This window comes from Thermobia domestica, chromosome 3, assembly GCF_964235325.1.
Source record: "Thermobia domestica chromosome 3, izTheDome1.hap1.1, whole genome shotgun sequence".
NCBI lineage: Eukaryota > Metazoa > Arthropoda > Insecta > Zygentoma > Lepismatidae > Thermobia > Thermobia domestica.
This window is the reverse complement of record NC_137456.1, coordinates 112,047,291-112,072,602: the sequence shown is the minus strand read 5'-3', so window position 1 is coordinate 112,072,602 and position 25,312 is coordinate 112,047,291. Positions and strand designations below refer to the sequence as shown.

Genomic DNA, 25,312 nt, shown 5'->3' with positions numbered 1-25,312 from the left:
TAGCATATACGTCCTATTTACGTAGGCCACTATCAGTAAGTAATCACTGCTAAAAGCTAAATCAAATAATCCATATTCGCCAACCCTACAAAGTATAGTCGAATAGGGATTATGAACTCAAGTAAAAATTTTGTCAAACACTGAGCAACGCCACGTAAGATTAGAATCTACTCAATATTTATTGCTACTCACACAAACATTACCATATATTTACACTTTGTAACCTTCATATTATATATATATGAAAGAAAATTTAGTACTATTTCACTTGTTTACGTTTATAAATAAACTAGCCTTTGGCTAGATGGGGGCTCCGCCCTCAGACCCCTGAGTGTGCTCGGCCTACGGCCTTCCATTTCTTATCTATCGGCCTTTGCATCAACAGTGAATTTCGTGAACTTGCTCTTCATATTTCCTGAATTTGCCCATTAGGGGGCTTCGCCCCCACACACTTTCTTTGCTCGGCCTACTGCCTTGCACCTCTTGAACCCATAATTCTATCGTTTCTTTTCCTATTTCAACTATCTAAAAGATAAGATTTTGTATCCCAAGAAAAAGTCCTTTTAAATAGCATGGAAATTTCTTTATCCCCCTTAGACCCCTAAAAAATTAAAAATATTCACTTTTGGCAATTTTCCTGTTGGTTAGTTCTGGAAGGCCATGATCATGCCAAATTTCATGATTCTAATCCTGTCGGAAGTTCCTAAACATTATGGGGTGTAGAAGACGTCCCATATAAATAACATGGGAAAGATTTTTCAGTTCCCCATAAAACCACTCTATGGTTGGAATTTTTTATTTGTGATGATTCACTCAGGTAACTCTAACGAAAACGTACAAGCATTCCGAATTTCAAGTTTTTATTCCAATTCTAAGTACCTAAAACATGAGATTACAGATCCAGAAAAAGGCCCATTTAAATAACATGGGGAAGTTCTTCATCCCCTGTTTAGATCCTCTAAAAATTAAAAATGTCCACTTTTGGCAATTTTCCTGTGGGTTTGTCCCGAAAACCTACAATCATGTCAAATTTAATCATTGTAGCCCTACAGGAAGCGCTCAATAATTTGGGGGTGTAAAAGATGCTCCATATAAATAACATTGGAAAGATTTTTCAGTTCCCTATAAAACCCCTCTAAAGTTGGATGTTTTTTATTTTTACTGATTTACTTAAGTAGTGCTAACGAAAACCTACAAACATACCGAATTTCAACTTTTTATTCCAATTCTAACTACCTAAAAGATGAGATTATAAGTCCAAAAAAAGCTACAATCATGCCAAATTTAATCATTGTAGCCCTACAGGAAGTGCTCAATAATTTATGTCAGCTCATGTAGTTTTATATATAGTTAAGATTAAGATGTTACTCCGTAAGTGAAACTTCTGCATCGGCTCGCAAACTGAAAATACATACTCTGAATGATGTTAGTTAACACTGGTAGCTAACCTATCTTATGAACGTTCACTAGTACCAGTATCCACATAGCTACTAAAAACAATTTATTGTTTTATCTCAATATTGTAATCGCAGTAACACACGCACACACACACACACACACACACATATATATATATATATATATATATATATATATATATATATATATATATATATATATATATATATATATATGTTTGTGTGTGTGTGTGTGTGTGTGTGTGATTTAGGATTTAGATTTCTGGGCTTTCGGCATCTAAGGCCATTTAGCCCGTCACGATTTGAGGGATGACATCCCTTGGGGAAAGGGAAGGAAGAAAGGATTGGGGAAAGAAGGAAGCGGCCTGGGACCTATAAGTTAGGTACCACCCCGGCATTTGCCTGGTGTGAATGAGGAAAACCCAGGGAAACCTCATTAAGGGTGGCTGGCCTGAAAAAGGTGTTACACTTTTTCGACCGAGTGACCCCATCGTATATATATATATATATATATATATATATATATAGTTTTACTGTATATATATATATATATATATATATATATTCCGAGGATCAATCAGTATCCTATACGCATGCAATTGCTTAAGGTTACGAAACATCAACAATCACTAACCTTCAACTATGGGACATGTTTTCTAACAGCTGATTTCTGTTAAGGGGCACAGCAAAGTGTTATTTCTAATATTATTCGGTACTCTTGCTTCAGAATGAAATGAAATCTTTAGTATGGTTCACTAATAGTGTCCTCTTGAAATTTGACTACCTGTCATAATTGCAGCGGTTCACAAAATCTCATAATATTGGAGAAAACACTTATTTTAACTAGTTCTTGCACTCGAAACAAAAATTTACATTTTGTAGAACTAATTTTAGCCAAAAGGGGGTTGAGGAAGATTCCTTTATTAAGGAAGGGAATCTTCACTTCTTTATTCAAGCCATGTTAATTTAGGAAGCTACTAGAAGCAAAAGTAGACAGGTGTCCCTACAGTAATTTACACGTACATTTTAAGATTTAACTTACTTAACCCAAAAACACTATATACCGCCATGACCTATATAAGATTTACACAGATCCTACACAAGGAAACTATGGTACTGGACAGGTTACCGGGCCTAACAAATTCATGGAAGGTGAATGAATGTTTAGAAGGGAAAACGAATCTCCAGTCTTGGTTTTAGTAGCTCACAAAACCGAAATACCAAATTCACTTTCACTTTAAACCTGTCCAGGGGAGTTTGTCATCACAAACATGGGACTGTTGATCCGAATTTCATATATAATGTATTCCTGCTCGTCTTTCTGACTGATTTTTTTTTAATATTCCTGTACTCTTTTTTGCTTAACTGCCGTTTATATCATAATTTAGACTATTATTACTATATATACCGTCATAGGCGCCGACTTGAAGAGAATATTGGGGGGTCCAAGCAATGAATAAATATATCATCATCGTATTCAACCGTTTTCAATTAACTGCTTGATGAAGGCCCCCTCCCCTCAAATCTCTATCTGTTACTCCGCTGCAAAATTCACACTGCATTGATCTTCACTTGTCAGGCCAACGTTGCCAGAGTGTTGGTTGAAGCTTCAGTGCTCTACTCAACACCAGTCTGAAAACCGCCTTTTCTATCGAATAAGAAGGCTGTAGGGATGGCCACGAGCGACTTCGAGCGAGTTTTCTTTGCAACTCGACTCGAAACAGACATATTTAAGCTCGACTCGAGAACTCGGCTCGAAAAATTTCCTCCAACTCGACTCGAATTCAGGTCGAGTTTCGAGTCGAGTCGAGCCAGAACGAGCCAAATGGAGCTAAATTTTATGTAGTTTCAAGTACTCTCTTCAACTATCCTACATAGACTGTAATTATTATCAATGATACTACTGTTACTACAACTTCTCCTTCTTCTTCTTCTTCTTGTTCTTTTTATTATTATTATTATTATTATTATTATTATTATTATTATTATTATTATTATTATTATTATTATTATAACAACACCGTGTATAAAGATGAAAGATAGGTGGTTTCTATCTGAATACTAAAAACTAATTGAGTGCCGAACTCGGTAGTCGTGAAGTCTAGGAGGCATGGTCATCGTTCACGAGATTCTGGATTTGAGTTCCTGAGAAGCAAGGATTTGGCTAAGGCCAAATATTGTTAAATTTATAGGGCGCTGGCCAAACATGTTCAAAACTGTTCGGCTCGGGCTTAGAGTTTTCGGCCCGGGTGAGCCGATCTAAGCCGATGGCTCACCCAAACCGAGACGAACAGAGCTGATAGCTCAGTTGGGGCGAATCGATGGCTCATCCCAATCATGCCGGCTCGAGCGTTTCGCTCCGTTGAACTGAGCCGAACAAGTGTACATCACTACCCGGGTTAAGCTTCTGTTTGGGCTCAAAAATTCGACTGTGCAGGTCTCAGCCTTGATGGTAAGAACTAAAGTATATACTTAAATTGGTGCTAACGACATTTGCGGCCTCCTTATAAAATCCTTTGTTGTCTTGTTATCGAGACGAAACGAGATACAAACAGTGTCCCCTCTCGTGAACAATACTAAAAGTATTCCACTTTATCGCTTACATTTCTCATGGCTTTCGCTTTCCAGTCTAATCATGCCATGATTTTAAAACGAGTTAAAACGAGCTGAACGAGCGAGCCATTTATCAAACTCACTCAACTTGAAACTCGACCTAAAAACAGCGACTCGATTCGGAACTCGACTCGAGAAAATTACGTTTGACTCGACTCGGAACTCGATTCGAATTCGAGTCGAGTCGGGTTTTAGCTCGACTCGTACCCATTCCTAGAAGGCTATTCCTAACCTTGAATTAAAGGAATGACGAAGTTTACAACAGAAATTCTTGCTCCTCTTTGTTAATTCTTAATCAGCCGGATTATATTGGAGGGGCAAGGACCCCACCTCTAAATATTGGGGGGGCCAAAAGTGTCCTGCCCCCCCAAAGTCGGCGCCTATGTATACCGTGGATTTTTTCCAAAAATTTCCAAGATTTTCACAGATTGATGTTGGACCAGTTGAGTCTATAACAGCTCACGAACAAAACCCTCAAAGCACTGAGGTTGCATGATATTTCCAATTATGGCACAGAATTTTCACGCGGCAGCAATACAAATCGAATATGAAATGGTTAAAACCGGATAAAACTAGATTTTGGCAGGATATGGGTCTCATCGTGCTGAAATAGGCCTTAAGAGTCCTATCTGATTTTGGATTGACCATACTCCGAAAAAATTTAATCCATTTGTTAAAACATGAATAATATTGAAAAAATAATGCATACTTTATAACTGTCTAAATGAGATGCTCATATACGAGAAAATCATGAAGGAATAATGAATAAATGAAAATAAATTATTTCCTGAAAACCTACACACCTAATTATCCTAAAACTTCCAAATTATTATTATTTAGGTTAAAATAAAACGGATTTTACATGTGGGTTAGAGAAATTTATACATTAAAAACTGATTACGTGTTCCGATATTATAAAGTGGGTTTAAAAATTATCGGGACAGGGACCAAGATTAAAAATAAAATTTTTAGACACTAGATATACTGTAACACACGCATGAGGTTTTAACAGACATTCCTGCTAAAATAAATCAACAGCGATTTGAGAATTATCAAATAGCAACCCTGCATCCATTCTTTAAATCAACTTATAATTACGAGTGGGTGGAAATATTGTTGTTGTTCGGAGTAATGACAATAAGGATTTAAAAAGTTTGAGAACACTGATACCGATTTGGAGTTTGAAACTGAAGATGTTTCAATGTATGATAATTTTAAAGACGAAAATCGATACTTTTGGTCTCTGAGGTTGACAACTCTGGTACAAGAAGCAAAATCACAACTAATATGAAAATATCTATTAGCAGGCCCGCAACCAGAGAGGGCTAGGGGGCCTGCCCCCTCTAACTTTTCGTGACCCCTCCAGATCTTAACACAAGATGCAATTATTAATACAAAAAACACAATTTATCTATTGATAAAAGAATGTAATGACTTGGCTCCCCCTAACATATTCTTTGCCCATCAAAACCTCTGTGGTTGGTTGCGGGCTTGTCTATTAGAAGTTTCTGTGCTACTGTTAGTGTGTGTGTCACCGTTAGGGAAAAAGAAATAAGCCACGTAACGGCGTAGGCTATATATGAGCGGGTCAGGCGAACATAATGTTATGTCACATTTTTCTAACTTTCGAGTAAATTAAAGAAGAAGGTTCACCATTCCCATGCAACCCAAGGCAATGATGCATACCAAGCAAGCTTATCCTGCCATATGCAGGTACATTTTCATAATAAAACGACCTACATTCTCTTCTGTGATACGATCACAGCACATTCTATCTAATAACTCAGTTTCATCGAATGTCGCGCTTACCATTACGTACGAGCCACTATAAATTATTATTGGGAATGAACAACATACTTTTTAGCGCCACAATTTTTTTTTTTTAATTTTCTTAAAAACTACGCATGTTACTATAGTCTGAAGAACGCCATTTTGTTCACTCCGACGTCATCTATAGGCTGATGTATGTTACAAGATTGATATAATACATTTAATAGGTAGAAGATAAAGTTTAAATGTTAAACATAAAATTAAACTTTCTCTGATTACAGTACACTCGTCATGTTGCTCGTGTTATAATGAAGAGCTTGATGACCCCAGTATCAGTTCCATTTTAATAGAGCCATGGTTTGCGTACAGCATAGATTTTTTTAGTTTTAAAAAAAAATCTTCTTTCACGATTTTGATCGAAAACTATGCATAAAGTTTTACACACACACACACACACCTCAACGAGATACACCAATTGGTATGTGTGTCATCTTTTGACATGATTTTTTTTTTCATCATGCTCATGCTCTAAGAGTGGGAGGCAGTTACCTATCTGGATTTTCGAGAAGAATCTTCAGTTCTTGGAAATATAGATCAAAACTAGGGATGGCCAATTCCGGAATTTTTACTTCCCGGAATCCGAAAAGTAAAATTGGAAAATTCCGGATTTCGGAAAAATCCGAGTTTCCGAAAAATTCCGATTTCGGAAAGTCCAGATTTCAGAAAAATCTCGATTTTGAAAAAAAAACAGAATTCGGAAAAAATCCGGATTTTTTTCAAATTCCGGAATTTTCTAAATTCCTGATTTTTCCGAATTCCGGAATTTTTCTGAATTCAGGAAGTTTTCAGAAATCCGGAAATTGATATTTCTGTTACCGGAATCCGGAAAATTTTGGCCATCCCTAATCAAAACATAGAGATTTGTTCTCACATACTATAGTACTTCTGATATCTATATTAAATATTATAGTATTATAGCTTATGTATTGTAGTTACTAAGAATATGCGCTTAAACTATTGTTATTTTACATGGTGTGTTATACTGTATGAACGCGTACATTAATGTGTGTGTGTGTACTTGTGTTTGTCTTTTGCCCTCCGTCTCCATCACTCAGCTTGGAAAAAATTATGCGGCCGTTCCTGTGTATAAATAATAATAAAGATTATGGAATTTGTCTAAACATTTCGCATCTTTATGAAACGCAAAACATACCTATAATCCTTTCATGCTAGCCAATATACACTTAAGTAAATATTACATTAAAAATTGCATTATGCAGTAATTATATAATTATATTGCTTTTACATCTTGTTGGCAGAGATCTGACGCATCGCAACATGAACAAAAAAAAAAAAAAAAAAAACTCATTTCCATAGCTGAAAACAAAAGTGGAATTCCTGGAACGAATCGTGGTGTTATTTCCAAACATTAAATGAACAATGCTGAGAAACGTTTTTTATTAGACTTGTAATTCCCTTCTGTCCCTCCCCTCTCCTCTTTTGGTTGCTGATATTACGCCTCGTACACCAGTAAAGGAAAGTTGCAGGTGTTATTTACTGGTATTTGGCCGGCTTTCAAAAGTAATAAAATGCTTAGTTGACCCACTTAACTGAAATCTCCCGCCTCGGAAATTCTTTAAAAACAAAATATTACTGAATTAAGTTCTGTACCAGTCTTGTATTTGAGCAACATGGAGAAAAGTTCGATTGAAGAAACTAAAATATGTGCATGCGAATTTTACCGCTTATTCAAAAGTGGTTCATCACGAAACAAGAAGAAATACAAATGGCATTCTTATGTCGGAGAGGAAAAACCACCAAACCAAAATTATGTTGAATAATGATGCAACGGATAAAATAGTCAAGGCCGGGTAGACGCTCTTTCACTACCTTCCGGGGGATGATACTGACATTCTTGTCTGTATATTTACAATAATAGGAATACTACTTCAGAATCAAACAACTTGTGATCAGAATTGCAACTTAGATCTTTTAATATTTATATTGCTTTATAAAGAAGTTCTAAATATTTTTGTGAGCCAATGATAGAAGCTTTTTTTTTTTTTTTTTTTTTTTTTTTTTTAGAAAAGTGTTTCTTAGCGCAACGGTTATGCATTGTAGATTACTGAAGTGTAGGGCTATAAAAGCAATTTATGGAATAAGAATGTGGGAGGAAACCGCTAGAGACGCCGAAGTAAACATGTTGTTCTTTGCTATTTGTCAAACCGAGAGCATGATATATTCAGGGACGTCATTTAGGGGGATAGGAGGGAGGAAATTGCCCGCACCCCAAGAGTTTGAGGAATACATATACTTTAATCGATTGTCTACTAATATACCAGTACAAAGCGTGAAAGTCTTATGTCGGTGGTGCTCTTGCCCGCCTAAAGAGAAGTCTGAAATGACGCCCCTGGATATATTCTAAGGCAGTTCCCTCAGAGTCACAAGGCACAAGTGAGAACAATCGCTCCAATCAGCTTAGGGCCAGCCCTATTTCTGGCTTTTACTACCTGTTGCTCATGATTTTCTGGACTACTGAACTCGACAGAAAGAAAAACACATGAAACACTTAGGATAGTTAAAATGTATGTTCACACCATGTTTCTAGAAAAGTATGTTCACACCAATTTGCATTGTATCTACGCATCTTTCCGATGAAGTCGTTTCTCGCTGTTAACCCCCTGTACTGTAGTCAATCTAGGCCATTTTAGAGGTGAATATAGACATTCAAAATAATAAAAGGAAACTTGGTGGAAAATGTTGTACTACTTGTTCAATGTTTCTCATAAAAAGCCACAAAAACAATCTCGTGCCAGGTTTAGAAGTATTGACGTCATCAATGGCTCTGCCCTCTGAATTTGCAATTTAAACTTTAAAGCAGCATAACTTCTTACTGAATGCAGATGAAAATGTGTTTTTTTTTTTAATAGAATAAAAAGAATTTATTTGAAAATATACGAAATAAAGTATTTGGTATATCGTGGCAAGTATAATAACAAAAAGGAGAAAATTTTGGATTTTTTATTATTTGTCCCAAAATTTGATTAAAAACCTAGCCGTAAGTTTCAAGTAACTTTACAAAATTTGACACTAAAAGGACAGACCATTTTGAGTTGTAAAACAACACCAGTATCATGTCTCTTTATAACACAATAATCATGTCTGTTGTCCTATAAGGTTGCGAAACAGGGTTGCTTACTCTGAGGGAAGAATGTAGACTGAAAGTATTTGAGAACAAGATCCTGAGACAAATATTTGAACCTAAGAGGAACGGGAATGGGGAATGGCGGAAACTTCATAACGAGGAACTGAATAATTTATACTGTTTATCAAATATTGTTAGGGTTATTAAGTCTAGGAAGCTCAGGTGAGCAGGTCATGAAACCAGAAAGGAAGAAAGTAGGAACACTTTTAAAGTTTTAACTGGAAGTCCAATCGGAAAACTACCATTAGGAAAATCTACGAGCAGATGGAAGGACAATATAGAAAAGAAGAGATAGAACAGATCCGTGAAATTTATGAGATTGTCCCTGATTGATTTGTATAAATGCACAGCGTTGATAAAGAAAATTCGGTATCAAAACGGACGTAATGAAGTGGTAGATGACGTTTCATTTTATTACCCCATCATGCCAGACATTATCAAAGCCACGCTCTATATCACAGAAAATAAGCACAGATGGAAGATACTTATTACTCCACTATAAGGGAAAATAGTTTAAGAAGCTGATCATTAGTAGCAAAAGATGGTCGAAATCCTGCTTGAGTAAGACGAACGGTTGCGGTTTTGAAAATTGTGTTTCTAAAGTGGAAAAACGGAGCAATTTTCATAACATTCTAATTTTCGATTTTGTATTCATAAAATGCCCAAAGTGAGGAAACAGCTCAACTGTTTGAAATAACGTTTTTTCCACATAGTTAACTATTCGGCACAAGAATGGTTTCTATCATTTCATTGCCTTTCAAATATCTATCGTAAGGGGAACAAAGGGGATTTAAATCGTTTCACAAAAATAGAATATCTTACAAGCGTCTGAAGTTAGATAGATCAAATTCAAGCGTAAATAGATAAACGTTTAAGCGTTTTTGAAATTTCCACTTCTAGTACGGGACAAGGGGGCTCAATTACTGTGAAATATGTTAAATTTCGATTTTGTATTCCTAACGATTTTGCATAATGACTTGCACGAATTGTTTGAATTCATCGATTTGAAGTGTGAGAAAACGATCTGACCCGTTCTTGATGTTGCGAAAATCTATTTGGGGATAATTGTGTAAAGATTTATGCAACTCCAATCAAATCAAACTAGCAATGAAATCAAATTAACAACTAGGCCTATCTTGAAAACTAAAATCGATTCGTATTTATTTTTCAAATATTTTCAATAAACCTTTTTCTTCCGGTTGGAAGAACACATGTTCTCCTCAAGGGCGCCGATTTTTTTGTAAATTTGGGAGGGAGGGCATTCAGATACAGAAGGTATATATATGAGGATTTTAAGAGAAATTGCATTCAAATGATGCAAAATATTGTATATTCATAAATACAACACGAGGTCCCACATGAGCTTTGGGGGGGGGCCTCGGCCCCCCAGGATCAGCGTCCTTGGTTCTCCTAGTTGTAAGTAAAATCTGACAGGATTAAATGAGTCGATATATTTTATTATTGAGATGACTTCCACCCCCAACCCCACCCTCAGTCCTTGTTTTATTGTTTAGAAAAATCAAATTAAGAGCGAAAATGAAATAAAAATGAAACGTCAATGAGTAAATTTTTAGTTTACAAACACTGTTCAAAACTCCTTTCAGGCAAAATGTTTTAATCCTTATCTATATTGATAATCATTTTAACATTCTTAAAAAAAATCACAGTGACACACTTTTATCTTTTTACGTGACAAAATATTTCGAATATGAATTTTAATAATTTTTCCAAGGATTTAGATCAAACAATACATATGTTCAATATTCGTTCAATAGTTACAACATCTATTCAAGTTACTTAACTCGATGTTTTAATGAATTCAAAGCAGGTATACTGAGTGTTGCGTCTTGAGAAGACTGTTTGAATTCGTAATACCGTCACGTCATACATTGAAAAAACTGATTGTTTCATATTACTGGGTTGATTCACTGATTGATGAGACTATATAAAGAAAATCCTTTTTTTACTCTGCAGTACTTCTCTATACTCACAACATTCCTACATTGTTAACATGCTCCGGCTGGTAAGTATTGTTTATGAACATAATTTGTAGTAAATCTCTGCCATTTCATGTAACCGTTTGTATCAGATAAGACTCGTATAATCTTTCAGTTTGAGTTGAGCTTTTGTGTTTTGTGTTTCGACACAAATTTGACACCAAGGTTATGAAGAACGGAGATTAATAATGCGTAGGCTTCATACCACAACCAGTGCAGTTTTCGGGATTACAAGTCAGCATGCAAGATCAATCCTCAAACGACAAGCCAATTCCCACCACACAATATCGTCTACAAGAGAGCTGCATCACACGACCATGCTACTGATAACACGCGAAAATATCTTGAATGAATCTTTTCAAAGCCTACTAGAATCATGTTACAATTAAATTCATACTAAGTTGTAGTTTCATATCAATTATCGTAAATTTAATCTTTTTTAATGAAATAAGACTACTACTGTGACAATACTCCCAAATAATATAAAATTGGTGAGTCCTTTGGGAATCGAGACCTGGATAAATGTGCGGAAGGTGTATGCGTTAGACATTCGTTAACACGAGTCTATTTATTATAATACAAAACCATCTCAGTCTATGAATAATTCCTAATAGGTAATAATCGTCGCTTTGCTATGTTCCCTGCCTGCCGAATTGCCTGCCTTTATTTGAAAGTGGAAAGTGTTGACAATGCTTTGTTGTTAAATTATTAAGAAAGATAAGGGTCATGTTATTGTAAATAAGGCTGCAATTAATCATAGAAAAATACATAAGTATTTATCTCATGTCAATCAGAATACAATTTATTAACTGAGTAACGTGAACCCGGTAAATAAGCTAAAGATAGTTGTTACTGTTTATTTTATAAAATACTAACATATATTACCCGCTTCCCTGGGTTGAAATAAATAATTTAAATACACATCTTTCTATCTCTTGTATTTTATTGCCATTAATCGGGGTTGAATTTGAATTTAAACGGGATCGAAAGTATTACTGTTCATATAAGCGACCCAGAAAACTACAAATTCGACACTGATAGTGGCCATTTTAGGGTCATTTTTATCTCTTTCTCTCCTCCCCAAATGGTGGGGCTAATTTTGGATTTAAACCCGATCGGAAATGTCACTGTTCATCTGAATGATCCCAAAAGTTATGGATTAGACACTAATATTGGTCATTTTCGATCATTATTATATATAGCTCCCCTCCCCCTCCTTTGTGCTGCAGCACACGGCATCAGAATTGTCACTGTTAATCTCAGCTACTCCTAAAACTATGGATACGTTAATAATATTAGTCATTTTCGATCATTTTTAAATGTTTATTTCCCTTCCCTACGTTGTACCCTCCCTCTCCCCAACTATCACGGTTGAACTTGGATTGAAACAGCATCAGAAGTGTCACTGTTTCTCTCATCGATCCCGAAAACTATGGATTCAACACTAATATCGGTCCTTTTTTTTTCATTTTTTAGATTTCTTTCCCCCTTCCCCTCCCCTACGTTACAACGTCAAAGTGAGTAGCCTAAAGTAATCCCTGTCCCTAAATTCATGCATGTTGAAAATTTGATTGACATCGTTCGGGTGGTTCAAGAGTGATGAAGTCACAAAGGCAGTCATTTTTTATTTTAATGTTTTTACATATATCTCCCCCTCCCCTTCCCTTGTACTGGCTCGTCAAAGTGAAACGATAAAAAACACAAAAGGCCCGACCCTCATATATGTTGAAAATTTGATCAAGATTGGTTGGTTGGTTCAAAAGTTATTAGGTTTTATTAGTTTTTATTTATACGTCCCCTCCACTCCTCCTCCCCTAGGATCTACCTTTAGAGTGAAATTACAATAATGTTTCCAGATTCGAACCTCATGTATCTTGAAAATTTGATTTAAATCGCTAGGATAGTTCAAAAGTTATTAAGTTACAAAAATAGTCACTTTCAGTCATATAAATCAATTTTTCTATATCTCCCCTCCTTCTCCTCCTCTGCGTTGCTCGGTCAAATTTAAACGATAAAAACGATCCCAGGCCTGAACCTCATCCATGTTACAAATTTGATCGAGATCGGCCGGGCGGTTCAGGAGATTTAGAGTCACAAACATAGTGATTTTCAATTTTAATATATAGATTATGTTTCTCCTTTCCTAAACAATTTCGGCAAGTCATATAAAATTTCGAAACTAAACAATGACATTTTGGTGAAATGTAATAGAATTTGAGAGAATTTGATATAGCTATATAATTTTTCTTCTTCTAAAACAGCGACAAATTCAGTTAATTTAGGAGTGAGCATAAACCATTACAGTTACAGCTCAATATAAATAACATAATAACTGATATAAAGTATACACAAATAAATGAGCTTGAAGTACACATTAAAAGAGTTGAAACACTAATTAGTCACACAGACAACTAAAGCACACAATACGGGATATTAATAGGCAATTGAACAAACCAAAATGTAACGGAGGAAATTTGTTCGTTACAAATATACTGGACATTATAATGTTATCCAGCAAGGAACGAATATTTAATACATAGAATAACAAAATAAAGTAAGTCAATTATTAACGTTATAATGAACAAGGTTTATGCTCATTAACGTCTTTGAATTGCACTTATATTCATGTTTCAAAACACTAATTGATTAAGTATTGCTATTATTATTATTATTATTATTATTATTATTATTATTATTATTATTATTATTATTATTATTATTATTATTATTATTATTATTATTATTATTATTATATTTATTAACATTTTCTCGTAAAATCCAGTGTATTTACTGTTAAATACATTCGAATTCAGCGTACTCGAAATGGATTAATAATGTTACTCAGAAATGGATTATATACCTTACACGTAACATTTTCCTACGTAAAGTACCTACCTTCATTAGACATCATCGCTGCCATTCCGGTAATAGTCATCATTTACTTCTTATTTTCTGCCTTATTTGTTAACAACTTTTTTCCATGAAAGATTTTGAAATTTCTTATTTAATTTGACTTCCAGAAAGATATTTTAACTTTTAAGAAGTGTACTGTTAAAGACAATGTAAGTTTTTTGTACATAATCACTTATTTAAAATACGCATGTGTTCAAATTAAAGTGACAAACGGAAAAAAGGGAATAACAAACACATTTGTGATGGAAAATGGAAAAACTTAATATGATGTCTGAGTATACAAGACGCTTGATCACGGTGCTTGGCGTCTTGAAGAACTCCGTGCAAACTATCAGTAACACCACAGATGAGCAATGAACAAAGTGCGGCTAACGTGACATTTAACAACTCAAAATGAAACAAAATTTTAAAGTTTACGTCTCACGATTATCCTGGCTAGGCTAAAGGAGACGATGATGATGAGAAATGAATGAAGAAAATGGGAGAACCTAGAGAAAACCTATGCACACGTTGTTTGTCCACCACAATGCTCACCTGGAGCGACTAACCTACATCTGGACGACACATTGCGCTGGTAAGCAATTGTTTGAATAGAAACAGTACAGTCCCAAACTGATGTAAGTTGGTTGAATGTGTTTCAATAAATGATCTTCGTTCCATGAGACAGGAAAAATGAAGTGACGATCAGTATAAGGGCCCCCACGAAGTGAATGATCGTTATTTGACATTTAACGGCTAGTTGCCATACAGACATGAGTGCAACCCAGGACTCTTAGTCAATTTCGCACCAAGCGGTGTAACAACACTTTAATGTTACATGACTCTGCAAGAAGACAAGAGATATGTGTGTATGTCTCTCTCTCTCCCATCACAAACAGAAGCGATATGGGTGGTACAGAATCCATAGGCGATTGATGGAATATTGAAAAGTTGTACTGTTCAGTGATGAATCACTTTCAGGTTCGCACAGAGGCTTTCGACGTCTGTTCGTGTGAAAGAATCTGGTGCACGTTTTTGATGCTCCCACATCCGAGAAATGGATCGCCACCAAATTGGTGGCATGATGGTGCGAGCTGAGATTATGCTCTATCGACGGACATCCTTGTATATGCTGGAGCAAGGCAGCCTGCTCACCCACATGAACAGAGTTGAGATCCTTGAACCGATTGTGAGAATTTTCGAGAAGCCGTTGGACTACAGTTCCGATATATCAACCAATATAGGTCTTGTGAATTCTTAAAGTGGAAGAATATTAGACGGATCACATAGCTTACACGATCTCTGGACTTGAATCTCATCAAATATATGTGTGGTTTGAATTGAAAACAAGGTATGCAGCTCGTCACCTTCTCTCCAAAACTTTCTAGACCTCAGAATTGCTCTACTGGTGAAATGGAATGCTTTGCTGCAGAAACTTCTCTACCCCTTATAAACAGCATAGAAAACTGTTGTCCGCTGTACATAACTATTTCAGAGTATCACATTCCCTACTAGAAAATGTACATGATTACTAGAAATATTTGAATCTTATGCCCCGTTATAATCACATCTAAGCCAGTAGTATCATTAGACGTTTCGGTCCCTATCATGTCTAATATTTGAGTGACTTTCGTATGTTCTAGTGTTCTTCTGTTAGCATCTTCGATTTTCAGTTTGTCTCTACTTTTGCTTATATGTGTAATAGCTAAGGCTCGATCACTAGACTCCAACAAAAACAATTTTTGTCCTTGTAATATAAATTTTCCGTTTTTGATTTTATTGAATTAATTATGAAACTACCCCATCTTTTAATTTCATAAAAGGCTGCATTTAGTTCATAATTTGAGTTATAAAATAAATAAATAAATAGATAATATTAATAAAAATATTGATTATAGTAAACCAATTAATGTGTTTTAAAAACTTCAACACCAGTAAAGTACTAAAATTTCGAATACGAAAACTTCAATTTCTTGGGGAACAGGAGAAGGGGCAGAGAATATTTTTGGGGACAGCTATTTGTTTGTATATTGAAAAATACAGTTATATATTTCTTGATCTGCATTACAATACATGACTGAGAGGTAGCCAAGGAGGGGTTAAACAAGGCATTGCCACAAGAGTGAACCTCTCGCTCCCCTTGCCCTCTTTGTCGCCTTCACTGGTGCACAATGAGACCCTCTTCTGTAAATTTTCTGAACTGAAACCTGCTCTGTTGTTTCTAAGCACATTTTTGTAGACTGATTGTGAGAAAGACCTTACAATCAAAACTTCCGTTACGGGCCAATATTCGGGGCAGAGGCGACTCGTGAGGGAAATCACACAGGGGAAAACTTAAAGTGATTTTCGCATGAAAACTACAAGAAGGAAATCAATTCACTAATTGTTACATGCAGCAATGTATACATTAAAGCAGTGGTTCCCAACAGATGTGTCGCGACACACGAACGTGTCACACAGTCTTATGGCGTGTGTCACGAAATATTAGAATTTAAAAATCATTAAACATTTCTAATTATTATTTAACATCAATTATGAGACAGATTATATCAGTCAACATCCTGAATGGTGCAATAATGCTCAGGGCAACATATAATTGCTATACTTTATAGAAACCTATACGCTTACACTATTGAAATATTATTATTATTATTATTATTATTATTATTATTATTATTATTATTATTATTATTATTATTATTATTATTATTACACAGGCCTACAGAAAAAAAATTTTTCTTGGTGCCTAAAATTTTAGAGCTGATTTTAACTATGTGTGGGGCGCTGAATCCAATAATGTAAGCAGTTTTTTTCTATCAGCTCTACTTTGGTAGATACAGGCTACTGTACCAGTAGTGTTATTTACGTTACAATGTATGTGGAAGAAATATTACAATCCAAAATAAATATGTAAATTATAAATGATGTAACCACTATTTCTGCATGCTTCTTGCAATAGTATACAAAATAAGCAAAAGAAATACAAATATTCTCGTAATAACAAGTTTGAATATGATCTTATAAACTCTGCAACTCAAATAAATCCTACTGTGCTCTATAGAGATTTCTATTTGGAAGAACGGCGCTCTTTTCTCATTAGTGCTGCTATCTGTCGGTACTAAACGGAAACTAGTCATATAGTAGTTCCAGGAACGTCCACTAGATTGCATTGGTATTCTACTTGGCTAGTGGATCGTAGTTGTTGTCTTGCAGGTGGAGTGACATGTTGGAACACGTGAGTTTTGTTCTGAAATCATAACTTGTATCGCGTATACAAAGGCTTTATATTTAACATCCGTGTTAGTGGCCTGAACATAAAATGAGTTCAAGTCGAAGAAGTTGTGTTAACCATCCTGATGTGTTTTGCTACATATGTGGTGAGTACACATTTAAAGACAATAGAAAACATATCAGTGACTTTGTAAAAAAAAGCATATCATGCATATTTTGGTGTACGCCTAGGGGACCAAGATAAAACGTGGGCTCCACATATTGTGTGTAAAATGTGTACTGAACACTTGCGACAGTGGACAACTGGAAAAAGAAAAAGTCTTAAGTTTGGTGTTCCAATGGTTTGGAGGGAACCCACAAACCATGTTGATGACTGTTATTTCTGCCTGGTAAATGTTACGGGTATGAATAGAAATAACCGGAACAAGTGGACATATCCTGATCTGCCTTCAGCAAGACGTCCAGTTGTTCATTCCGATGAAATACCAATCCCAACGTTTCACCACTTGCCAGAGCTTTGTGAGACTGAAAACGAACGTAGTGAACATTCTTGTGACATGGATGATGGAAGTGACAGTGATTATGTGGGAATGTCAACAATTCCTCAACAGTTTAATCAAGATGAGCTAAATGATCTAGTTAGGGACCTTAATCTTTCAAAAGAATCGTCTGAATTACTTGCTTCCAGATTGAAGGAGAAAAACGTACTGGAACAAGGAACTAAAATCACATTCTACCGAACAAGGGAAAAGGAGTTTTTACCATTTTTCACTGAAGACACAAATCTCGTATTCTGTCACGATGTTAGAGGTCTCCTAGAACACATGGGTCTTCCAGAATACAATCCAGATGATTGGCGCCTGTTTATTGATAGCTCCAAGCGAAGTTTAAAATGCGTCCTTCTACACAATGGCAATAAATATGGCTCAATTCCAATCGCTCATTCAACACGACTGAAAGAAGAATATGAAGCAATTGCTTTGGTTATGGAAAAAATTAAATATCAGGACCATCAGTGGGTGATTTGTGTGGATTTAAAGATGGTGAACTTTCTTCTTGGACAGCAAAGTGGCTACACAAAATATCCTTGTTTTCTATGTCTGTGGGATAGCAGAGACAAAGCAAACCATTGGTCAAAAAAAGAGTGGCCGCAGAGAGACGACATGGTTGTTGGTAAGAAAAATATTATTAACATGCCTATTGTTGAGTGTGACAAAATCATTTTGCCACCTCTACATCTCAAGCTCGGTTTGATGAAGCAGTTTGTAAAGGCGCTAAATAAGGACGGGCCGTGCTTTGCTTACATGGGAAACAAGCTACCTCAGATCAGCACAGAAAAATTAAAAGCTGGAATATTTGATGGTCCCCAAATAAGACAACTCATGAAAGATCCGGCTTTCGTGGAGTCCATGAATGAGACTGAACGTAGAGCTTGGACCTCATTTGTAGAAGTTATCAAGAATTTCCTTGGCAATAATAAAGCTGATAACTATGTTGAGCTAGTGAACCAGATGCTTAATGCATTCCAAAAACTTGGATGTAATATGAGTATCAAAATTCATTACCTGCACAGCCATTTGGACCGTTTCCCAGACAACGTAGGCAGTCTGAGTGAAGAACAAGGTGAAAGATTTCACCAAGATATTAAAACAATGGAGGACCGCTACCAAGGAAGATGGGATGCCCATATGATGGCAGATTACTGCTGGAACCTAAAAAGAGACTGTGCAAAGAAACATTCAAGGATGTCACGAAAACGAAGCTTCCGAAATGTTGAATAGATCGTTTTGAACAAATTATTTGATTTTTTATTCATAAAAACTATTATAAAATGTAGTTACAGAGTTATTATGTACTTGATGTTTGTGTTTATATGGTTTTCATTATTTTCAAAGTGTTCCAAATAACAGATTTAAATGTCATAGTTTTCTTTTCACTTACAGTAAAACAGCACCTATGCAATTTTCAACGTTGTAGCAGGTCAGTCTTGCAATTCCTATATCTCAAAAACTAAAGCTGTTAGGGGAAAACTAACGCCATATTTGGATTCAGCGTCCCAATTCTACTTCAAATCAGCTAAGAAACACCCGGCACCAAAACCACTGTAAGCCAGTGTTATTATTATTATTTAAAAAGCCAACGATATCGCGGGCGTTCATTAAAATGACATCAGTCGAAAAAGATTGGAAATCACTTCAATTTTAAGGGATAAAACTTTAATTTTTACAAATGTGACTTCCTTCACGAGCCGCATCTGATTGCAACTTTACTTTAATGGCCATAACGTTTTGAGCTCAAGGGTCCTCTGAAATATTCTTGCTTATTTAGTACCCTACACGTATTTCTTCAACCCCTGTACCGTACCTTGAAAAGACTCAGGAACAGGTTGGTGCCCTTGACGTTTAGAGGTAGAAAATATTTATAGGATCTTCCAGCCATATGGTGGTTTTCTAATATACTGGCGTACTAGATGTCTATAGAATCTTTCAGCAACAGAATGATGTCCTAATATACTAACATACTACTTATTCAACAGTGAGAAACTGCAATGAAAGTTATTATTAATGCCATCACCTATCACTGCATGGAAGATACAATTTCTTTTCAGGCAAATGCAATAAAGTAATACAATTTCACAAGGACTAAAATATTACAGGGTGCATTGTAAAATTTTCCTGTTGTGTTTTGTTTCTCGCAGCCAATTTTTACAATTAAAAATTAACCTTTGAAATTTAGTAAATAGATTTTAGTTGCATTTAAATTTGATAATCAATACAAAAACCATTACAAGTTTTACCCACTGATAACGTTAACAATAATAATAATGACAAGAAAAGGGGAAAAAACTATATCATTAAAGTTTTAACGTGTAAACTATTGGCTAACCAAACTAGTGTCAGAACTTGTTTTTAGTGTATCTTTCCTTTCCAACAAAGTAAAGATTACTTCAGGTGGAAAGTTCTGAATCAAATACTATACATTTGTAAGTGTACTGGCAGCAGAAATATCTAGCGAGAAAATACTGTATATAGAAGCTTCTGGTAACAGGGGATGTGCTTTTGAACATCGAAGGCAACTAGATATTTGCGATAAAATAGTCTAACATTAATGAATGTTATTTTTAAAAAGAAAACATTATATTATTTATTTACTTTAAATTTCAAATCGAGTAGCATATACCTAATTGATAAGATCTTTTAACACACACACACACACACACACACACACACATATATATATATATATATATATATATATATATATATATATATATATATATATATATATATATATATATATATTGTTGTCGAGCAGTCTTTAAGTGGTTACCGCCTAAAATAAAGTGAAAACTGCCTGTATGTTAGTTCCTCAGACAACATCCAACGGAAAGAATTAGTCAACATGCAGAATAATAACGTAAAATTCTTTGCTGTATGTGAGTGGCTCTAAAGATTTATAAGCAAATTTAAACTTAATAGATTTTATGAACAGTGTTTCCCTAAAAATAAGACCTGGCCAGAACATAAGTCACAACTCAACTTTTCTGATTGTCCTACTCAAAGAATACGTTCTACCACAAACCTCAAAACAAAACTTGTTTTGCATGTTTCTTGTAACAATAATAGAGAATGTTAGTAATGGTTACACTCTGAGTTGAAGCTGAGTTGGACAATGAACAACAATTTGTCATTTGTGCAAAAGCTAATGTAAGTCCGGACTTATTTATTTATTTATTTATTTTAACAAAACACGGAAGTACTGATCAAAATAGCTTTTATTTGAAGATTTACATTTGTTACTATGAACCATTTTGTTTTATTCTTACAGGTAATTTTCGCTTTCCTCGCTGCTGTCGCCGTTGCTGCCCCCGGGGCCCTTGAATACCCCGTAGCGGAAGCAGTAGTAGCAACTCCAGTGGCGAAGTCGGTCCACTTCGCTCCAGGAACGCCGGTGATAACAGGATTCAGTTCACAGGCCATCCGACATCTCTCTTACTCTCCGGTAGTTGCAGCTGCTCCAGTCGTCGCTGCTGCTGCCCCAGCAAAATATGTAGCCGCCGCCCCTGTCTCTGTTCCTTATGCTCATGCTGCTTATGTTGCTGCTCCAGCATATACAGCTCGATATGTAGCTTCTCCAGTGCTGTTGAAATAAATTTAGAAACAGGAAAGTGTGCGTTTCAAACCTAATTGTGATTAAAGAAAATATGTACATTTGAGTTCATAAAAGGAAAATTAAGTGCTTTGTATGATCAAAGTAAGTTTATACTGTATTATGAACAATAATGTTATTAAAAATCAGATAATCTAAAGAAATTTAGCATGGTTTCAATTTTGTGGAATCATTAATAAGAACTGTATAACAAGACATTCAAAACATAAATAAAGAAGTGTATTAGTCAAAGAGAAAGGTTTTTCTCTTATACCCAATCAATTGTTTTTTTTTTAAATTTTATTATGACTGGAAGATATGAAATAGTGCACACAACAAAATGACAAAGGATCATCGTCAAATATACTGTTACTATATTGTTAAATTATATATACACAGGGCTTTCGAAGGAGAATGGTTGAGTTTCATTAGACTTATGCATTAGCGATGGCAATTGGGTGGTAGAATGAAATACTGCTTTATTTGGCAACTTATGTAGTTTATTTGGTTTGATGAGATAACGCTTTCTTTGGCAGCTTACCTAGTTTATTAGAGTAAATGAGACACTGCTTTATTTGGCAATTTAAATAGTTTATTTGGTTGAATGAGACACCGCTTTGTTTAGAAGAAAATTGACTAGTTTATTTGGTTGAATGAGACACTGCTTTCTTTGGCAACTTAAGTAGGTTATTTAGTACATAAACAAATACAATGTTACCAGAATACAATAAACTGTTGGATTGCATTTGCTTGTTTATATGTTTCTATGCGTGCACCATCTACAGCACAACACTGCTTCAGGACAAAATAATAGCCCTAATAATAATAATAATAATAATAATAATAATAATAATAATAATAATAATAATAATAATAATAATAATAATAATTTTACACCAGACGTTGTAGAGCATGTCTGGCGCAACAGTGCAACTCACTTCGTTGATTCCTGTTTTCAAAAGGTTCACATTATAGATTTTAGCACGACAAATGACTGATAAAAACCCACAAGAAAAAATCAAATAGTGTAAGGTTGACTTCTTGGGGCCAAAGGAATATGTTCTTGACTTCAGATCCTTTGATCTCAAAAAAGAACATCCAAAACACTTGAAACAATATGAATAAAGTGAAGATGGTGCCCTCATTGTGTTTTTGTGGCATAAAACCTTCAGCGTGGTCCATGAGTATCTCTACCACAAATACGATTCCGCAAAGTGGCATCGATCCCCTGCCTTCATTCGTATTTCGTTCCCATGATATTCTTTCACTTCAGGACACTAATGTATTAAAAATCCATCATTGGGTCACTTAGTCATCTAATAATTAAATTATCAAACTGCTTTATTAATTAAACATCTTAAATAACTTCAATTTTAGGTGATTTCTCAAATGAAAATGTCATTTAATTAGAATTCGCTATATTGAAGTCATAAAAAGTGGTTGAGAGCAGATATGTGCGTCTACGCGTAAAAAACGATAGTTTACGTTTACGTGTCAACTATGCGTAGACAATGTAAACAACGTAGACTATGTAGATTATGTCAACAACACGTAATTTAATATGGTGTCGTGGGCAATAAAGGAGCTTTCTTTTGTCGTTACCTTGCGAAATTGCATACAAAATAAAATGCCTAGACCAGCGAATAGTAACTTTCGAATACTTCGTTTGTCTTGATGAAGGAAAATGAAAAATATTATGCATTTTGTAAAATATACCAGAAAAAATTGGCAAATACAACAGCTTCAAGACTGAAAGCCCACAGGTGAGAATTAGTTTTGAAAGTTTCATTATAAAAGCTGTGCTCGAAGAGAAAAATCTAAGGAAGTGGTATGTGCAGAGCAAAGTAAACATGCAGATTAGATAATTCCCTCTAATTTTTATATGCTAGTCGTTTCCCTAATCTTTCGCTGCACCGAAGCAAAACAACTGAATGAGGAAATATGAACAAACGAGCAACGAAATTCTTCCTTACATTTGATAGTGGTTGTCTACATAGTCTACATGGGAAAAGGTGTAATGTAGATTACGTTTAGATTACAGTAGACAATCGAGTAGACGTAAAATTATAGTTTACGGCACATCACTGGTTGAGAGGAAACACTATTTAACATCTCGATAAAGGCATTCCTGTTCATGTGCTCATTATGACTTACAATCAGAAAGGTGTAATGTGAATAATCGAAATATCGCACATTTAAGAAATTTAATGTAAGTCCTTTTTCGATAAGAAAATTGCGAAATTCAGTTAGCATATCATAAAAGTGGCAAAACTCAACTATTGTTTAAAAAAAATCCCCATCACAACTACATAACTTTCACGAACATTGAAATTTTTTTATTAAGAAAAAGCTATTTTCTTATAAAGAAAATTTTGGAAAAACTGTCCTCAATTATTGAATAAATACTGATGTCTACGCTCCGTGACACTCTGCTCCGAAAGATGTAAGCTGACCAGTCAGTGACTTTAATTGGTTTGATTTGATTTGATTTAAATTTAGCATCCCTTCCAGCAGCGACTCTATAAAAGACCTGGATTAGAGCTAAACGTGTATCCGAATTACATGAGCTCAAGCCGGAAACGTAACCCAAGTCTCCCACGTCAAAGGCGCGTACGCTAAACGCTTAGCCAAAAAGGGGCTCGTCATTTTAGTTGGGAATGTGTGATAGTGTGCATCGAATTTCTACTTTTTTTTAAAAAAAATCAACAAATATTGCAAAACGGCCTCCATACCACGTGTAAAAATTACAGATCGATTGGTCAATTTTTACCGGTGGCATAGTCTAAAATTTAAAAAAAAACTGTTTAAAAAATATTTTTGTAAAAGAAAATATTCACTTTTATGAAATCAACCTACTCTTAGTGGTATTTTTTCTTAGAAAAGTCTATATTTCACGTGAAAAAAATTCTTAGATTCATTGATAAAGTTATTCAAATGCCACCAATAGCTTAAAATTTTGACAAAAAATTACCAAAAATTCATTTTCTTCCAATTATTATTTAAAATTACGTTTCAATGTTTCTGTTTCTTGTAAACGGATAATTAGTTTTACAAAAATATATTTTGCATCTACAGCTGTTCGCTTAATTCCCAACACTGATGATGGAAATAACCTAGACCTCACTACAGGGAAAGTTCGAGTACGGTCCACTCTTACATATATTAATATATGTGGTGGTGCAACTTCATATCGTTACGCTACTCTTATGCCTTGAATTGTTTGTGTATGTTTGTGTTAAATTCTGGAATGTTCTCTCTCGATTGTAGTGTTTATAGGATAAGTTCATGTTGCGCCTCTTGTAAGTCGATAAATCCATGTAGATCCTCGAAATTCAAGTCTTTTGTCAGTGGTGGTTCCGTCAGCGTGTATGTTGACCAATTAACCACATCAATATAGTTTGTCGCTTCAGGATAGTATACTTCAGTATTTGAAGAACTAAAATACACGTTAAAGTACGCGATAACCAGATGAGGTCTTTTGTTTTGCTTTCAGGACTTCCCTCTGGTCTAGTTCCTTACATTAGCATCTTGGTCATTCAACATTGACAGAAGTAGGTACTCGAGACGGCTGCACCACGCATTTGTATGGATTATTGGATTAATTAATTTCTTGTATTTCGATTCCTATGGCGAGAGATTGTGATAAATTGCCACAAATGATAAGTTCCTTCTGAACACGATGAATTGCGGATCACGGTCAACCAGAGTGATGTGTAGATCTCCATGATGTACTGTAAGATGACTTTAAGTTCATCCGTTGGTTCGTTTGTTCTTACGTACAAACACAAGACCATATTTGCTGTAATTATCCACTAGTTTGATGATTTTACCAAGACTCCTGTCAGCTATCGCAACAGGACATTCTCCTTTTATAAAACCGCTTGGCAGATGCTTAGCAAATATTTTTCATTCATGGTCAATGAATCCTCGGTGAAGTTAAGGTTCTCCTCTGCTGGAAAGGACTGAAAACCCTGAAGTGGCAATTTTTCGCAGGTTGGAAGAGCGGATCCGATTGATACTTGAAACGTATTTATCCC

At 35.2% G+C, this 25,312-nt stretch overlaps 1 protein-coding gene across 1 annotated transcript; it reads left to right on the top strand.

Annotated features, from left to right (window-relative positions):
- Positions 1-10,999: 10,999 nt before the first annotated feature.
- LOC145681493 (uncharacterized) lies at positions 11,000-21,508 on the top strand. The gene is made up of 2 exons (XM_081753143.1): positions 11,000-11,029; positions 20,955-21,508. Exons 1-2 carry the CDS (start codon positions 11,018-11,020, stop codon positions 21,276-21,278), a joined length of 336 nt encoding a protein of 111 aa, XP_081609269.1. The 5' UTR covers positions 11,000-11,017; the 3' UTR covers positions 21,279-21,508.
- The last annotated feature ends 3,804 nt before the right edge of the window (positions 21,509-25,312 follow it).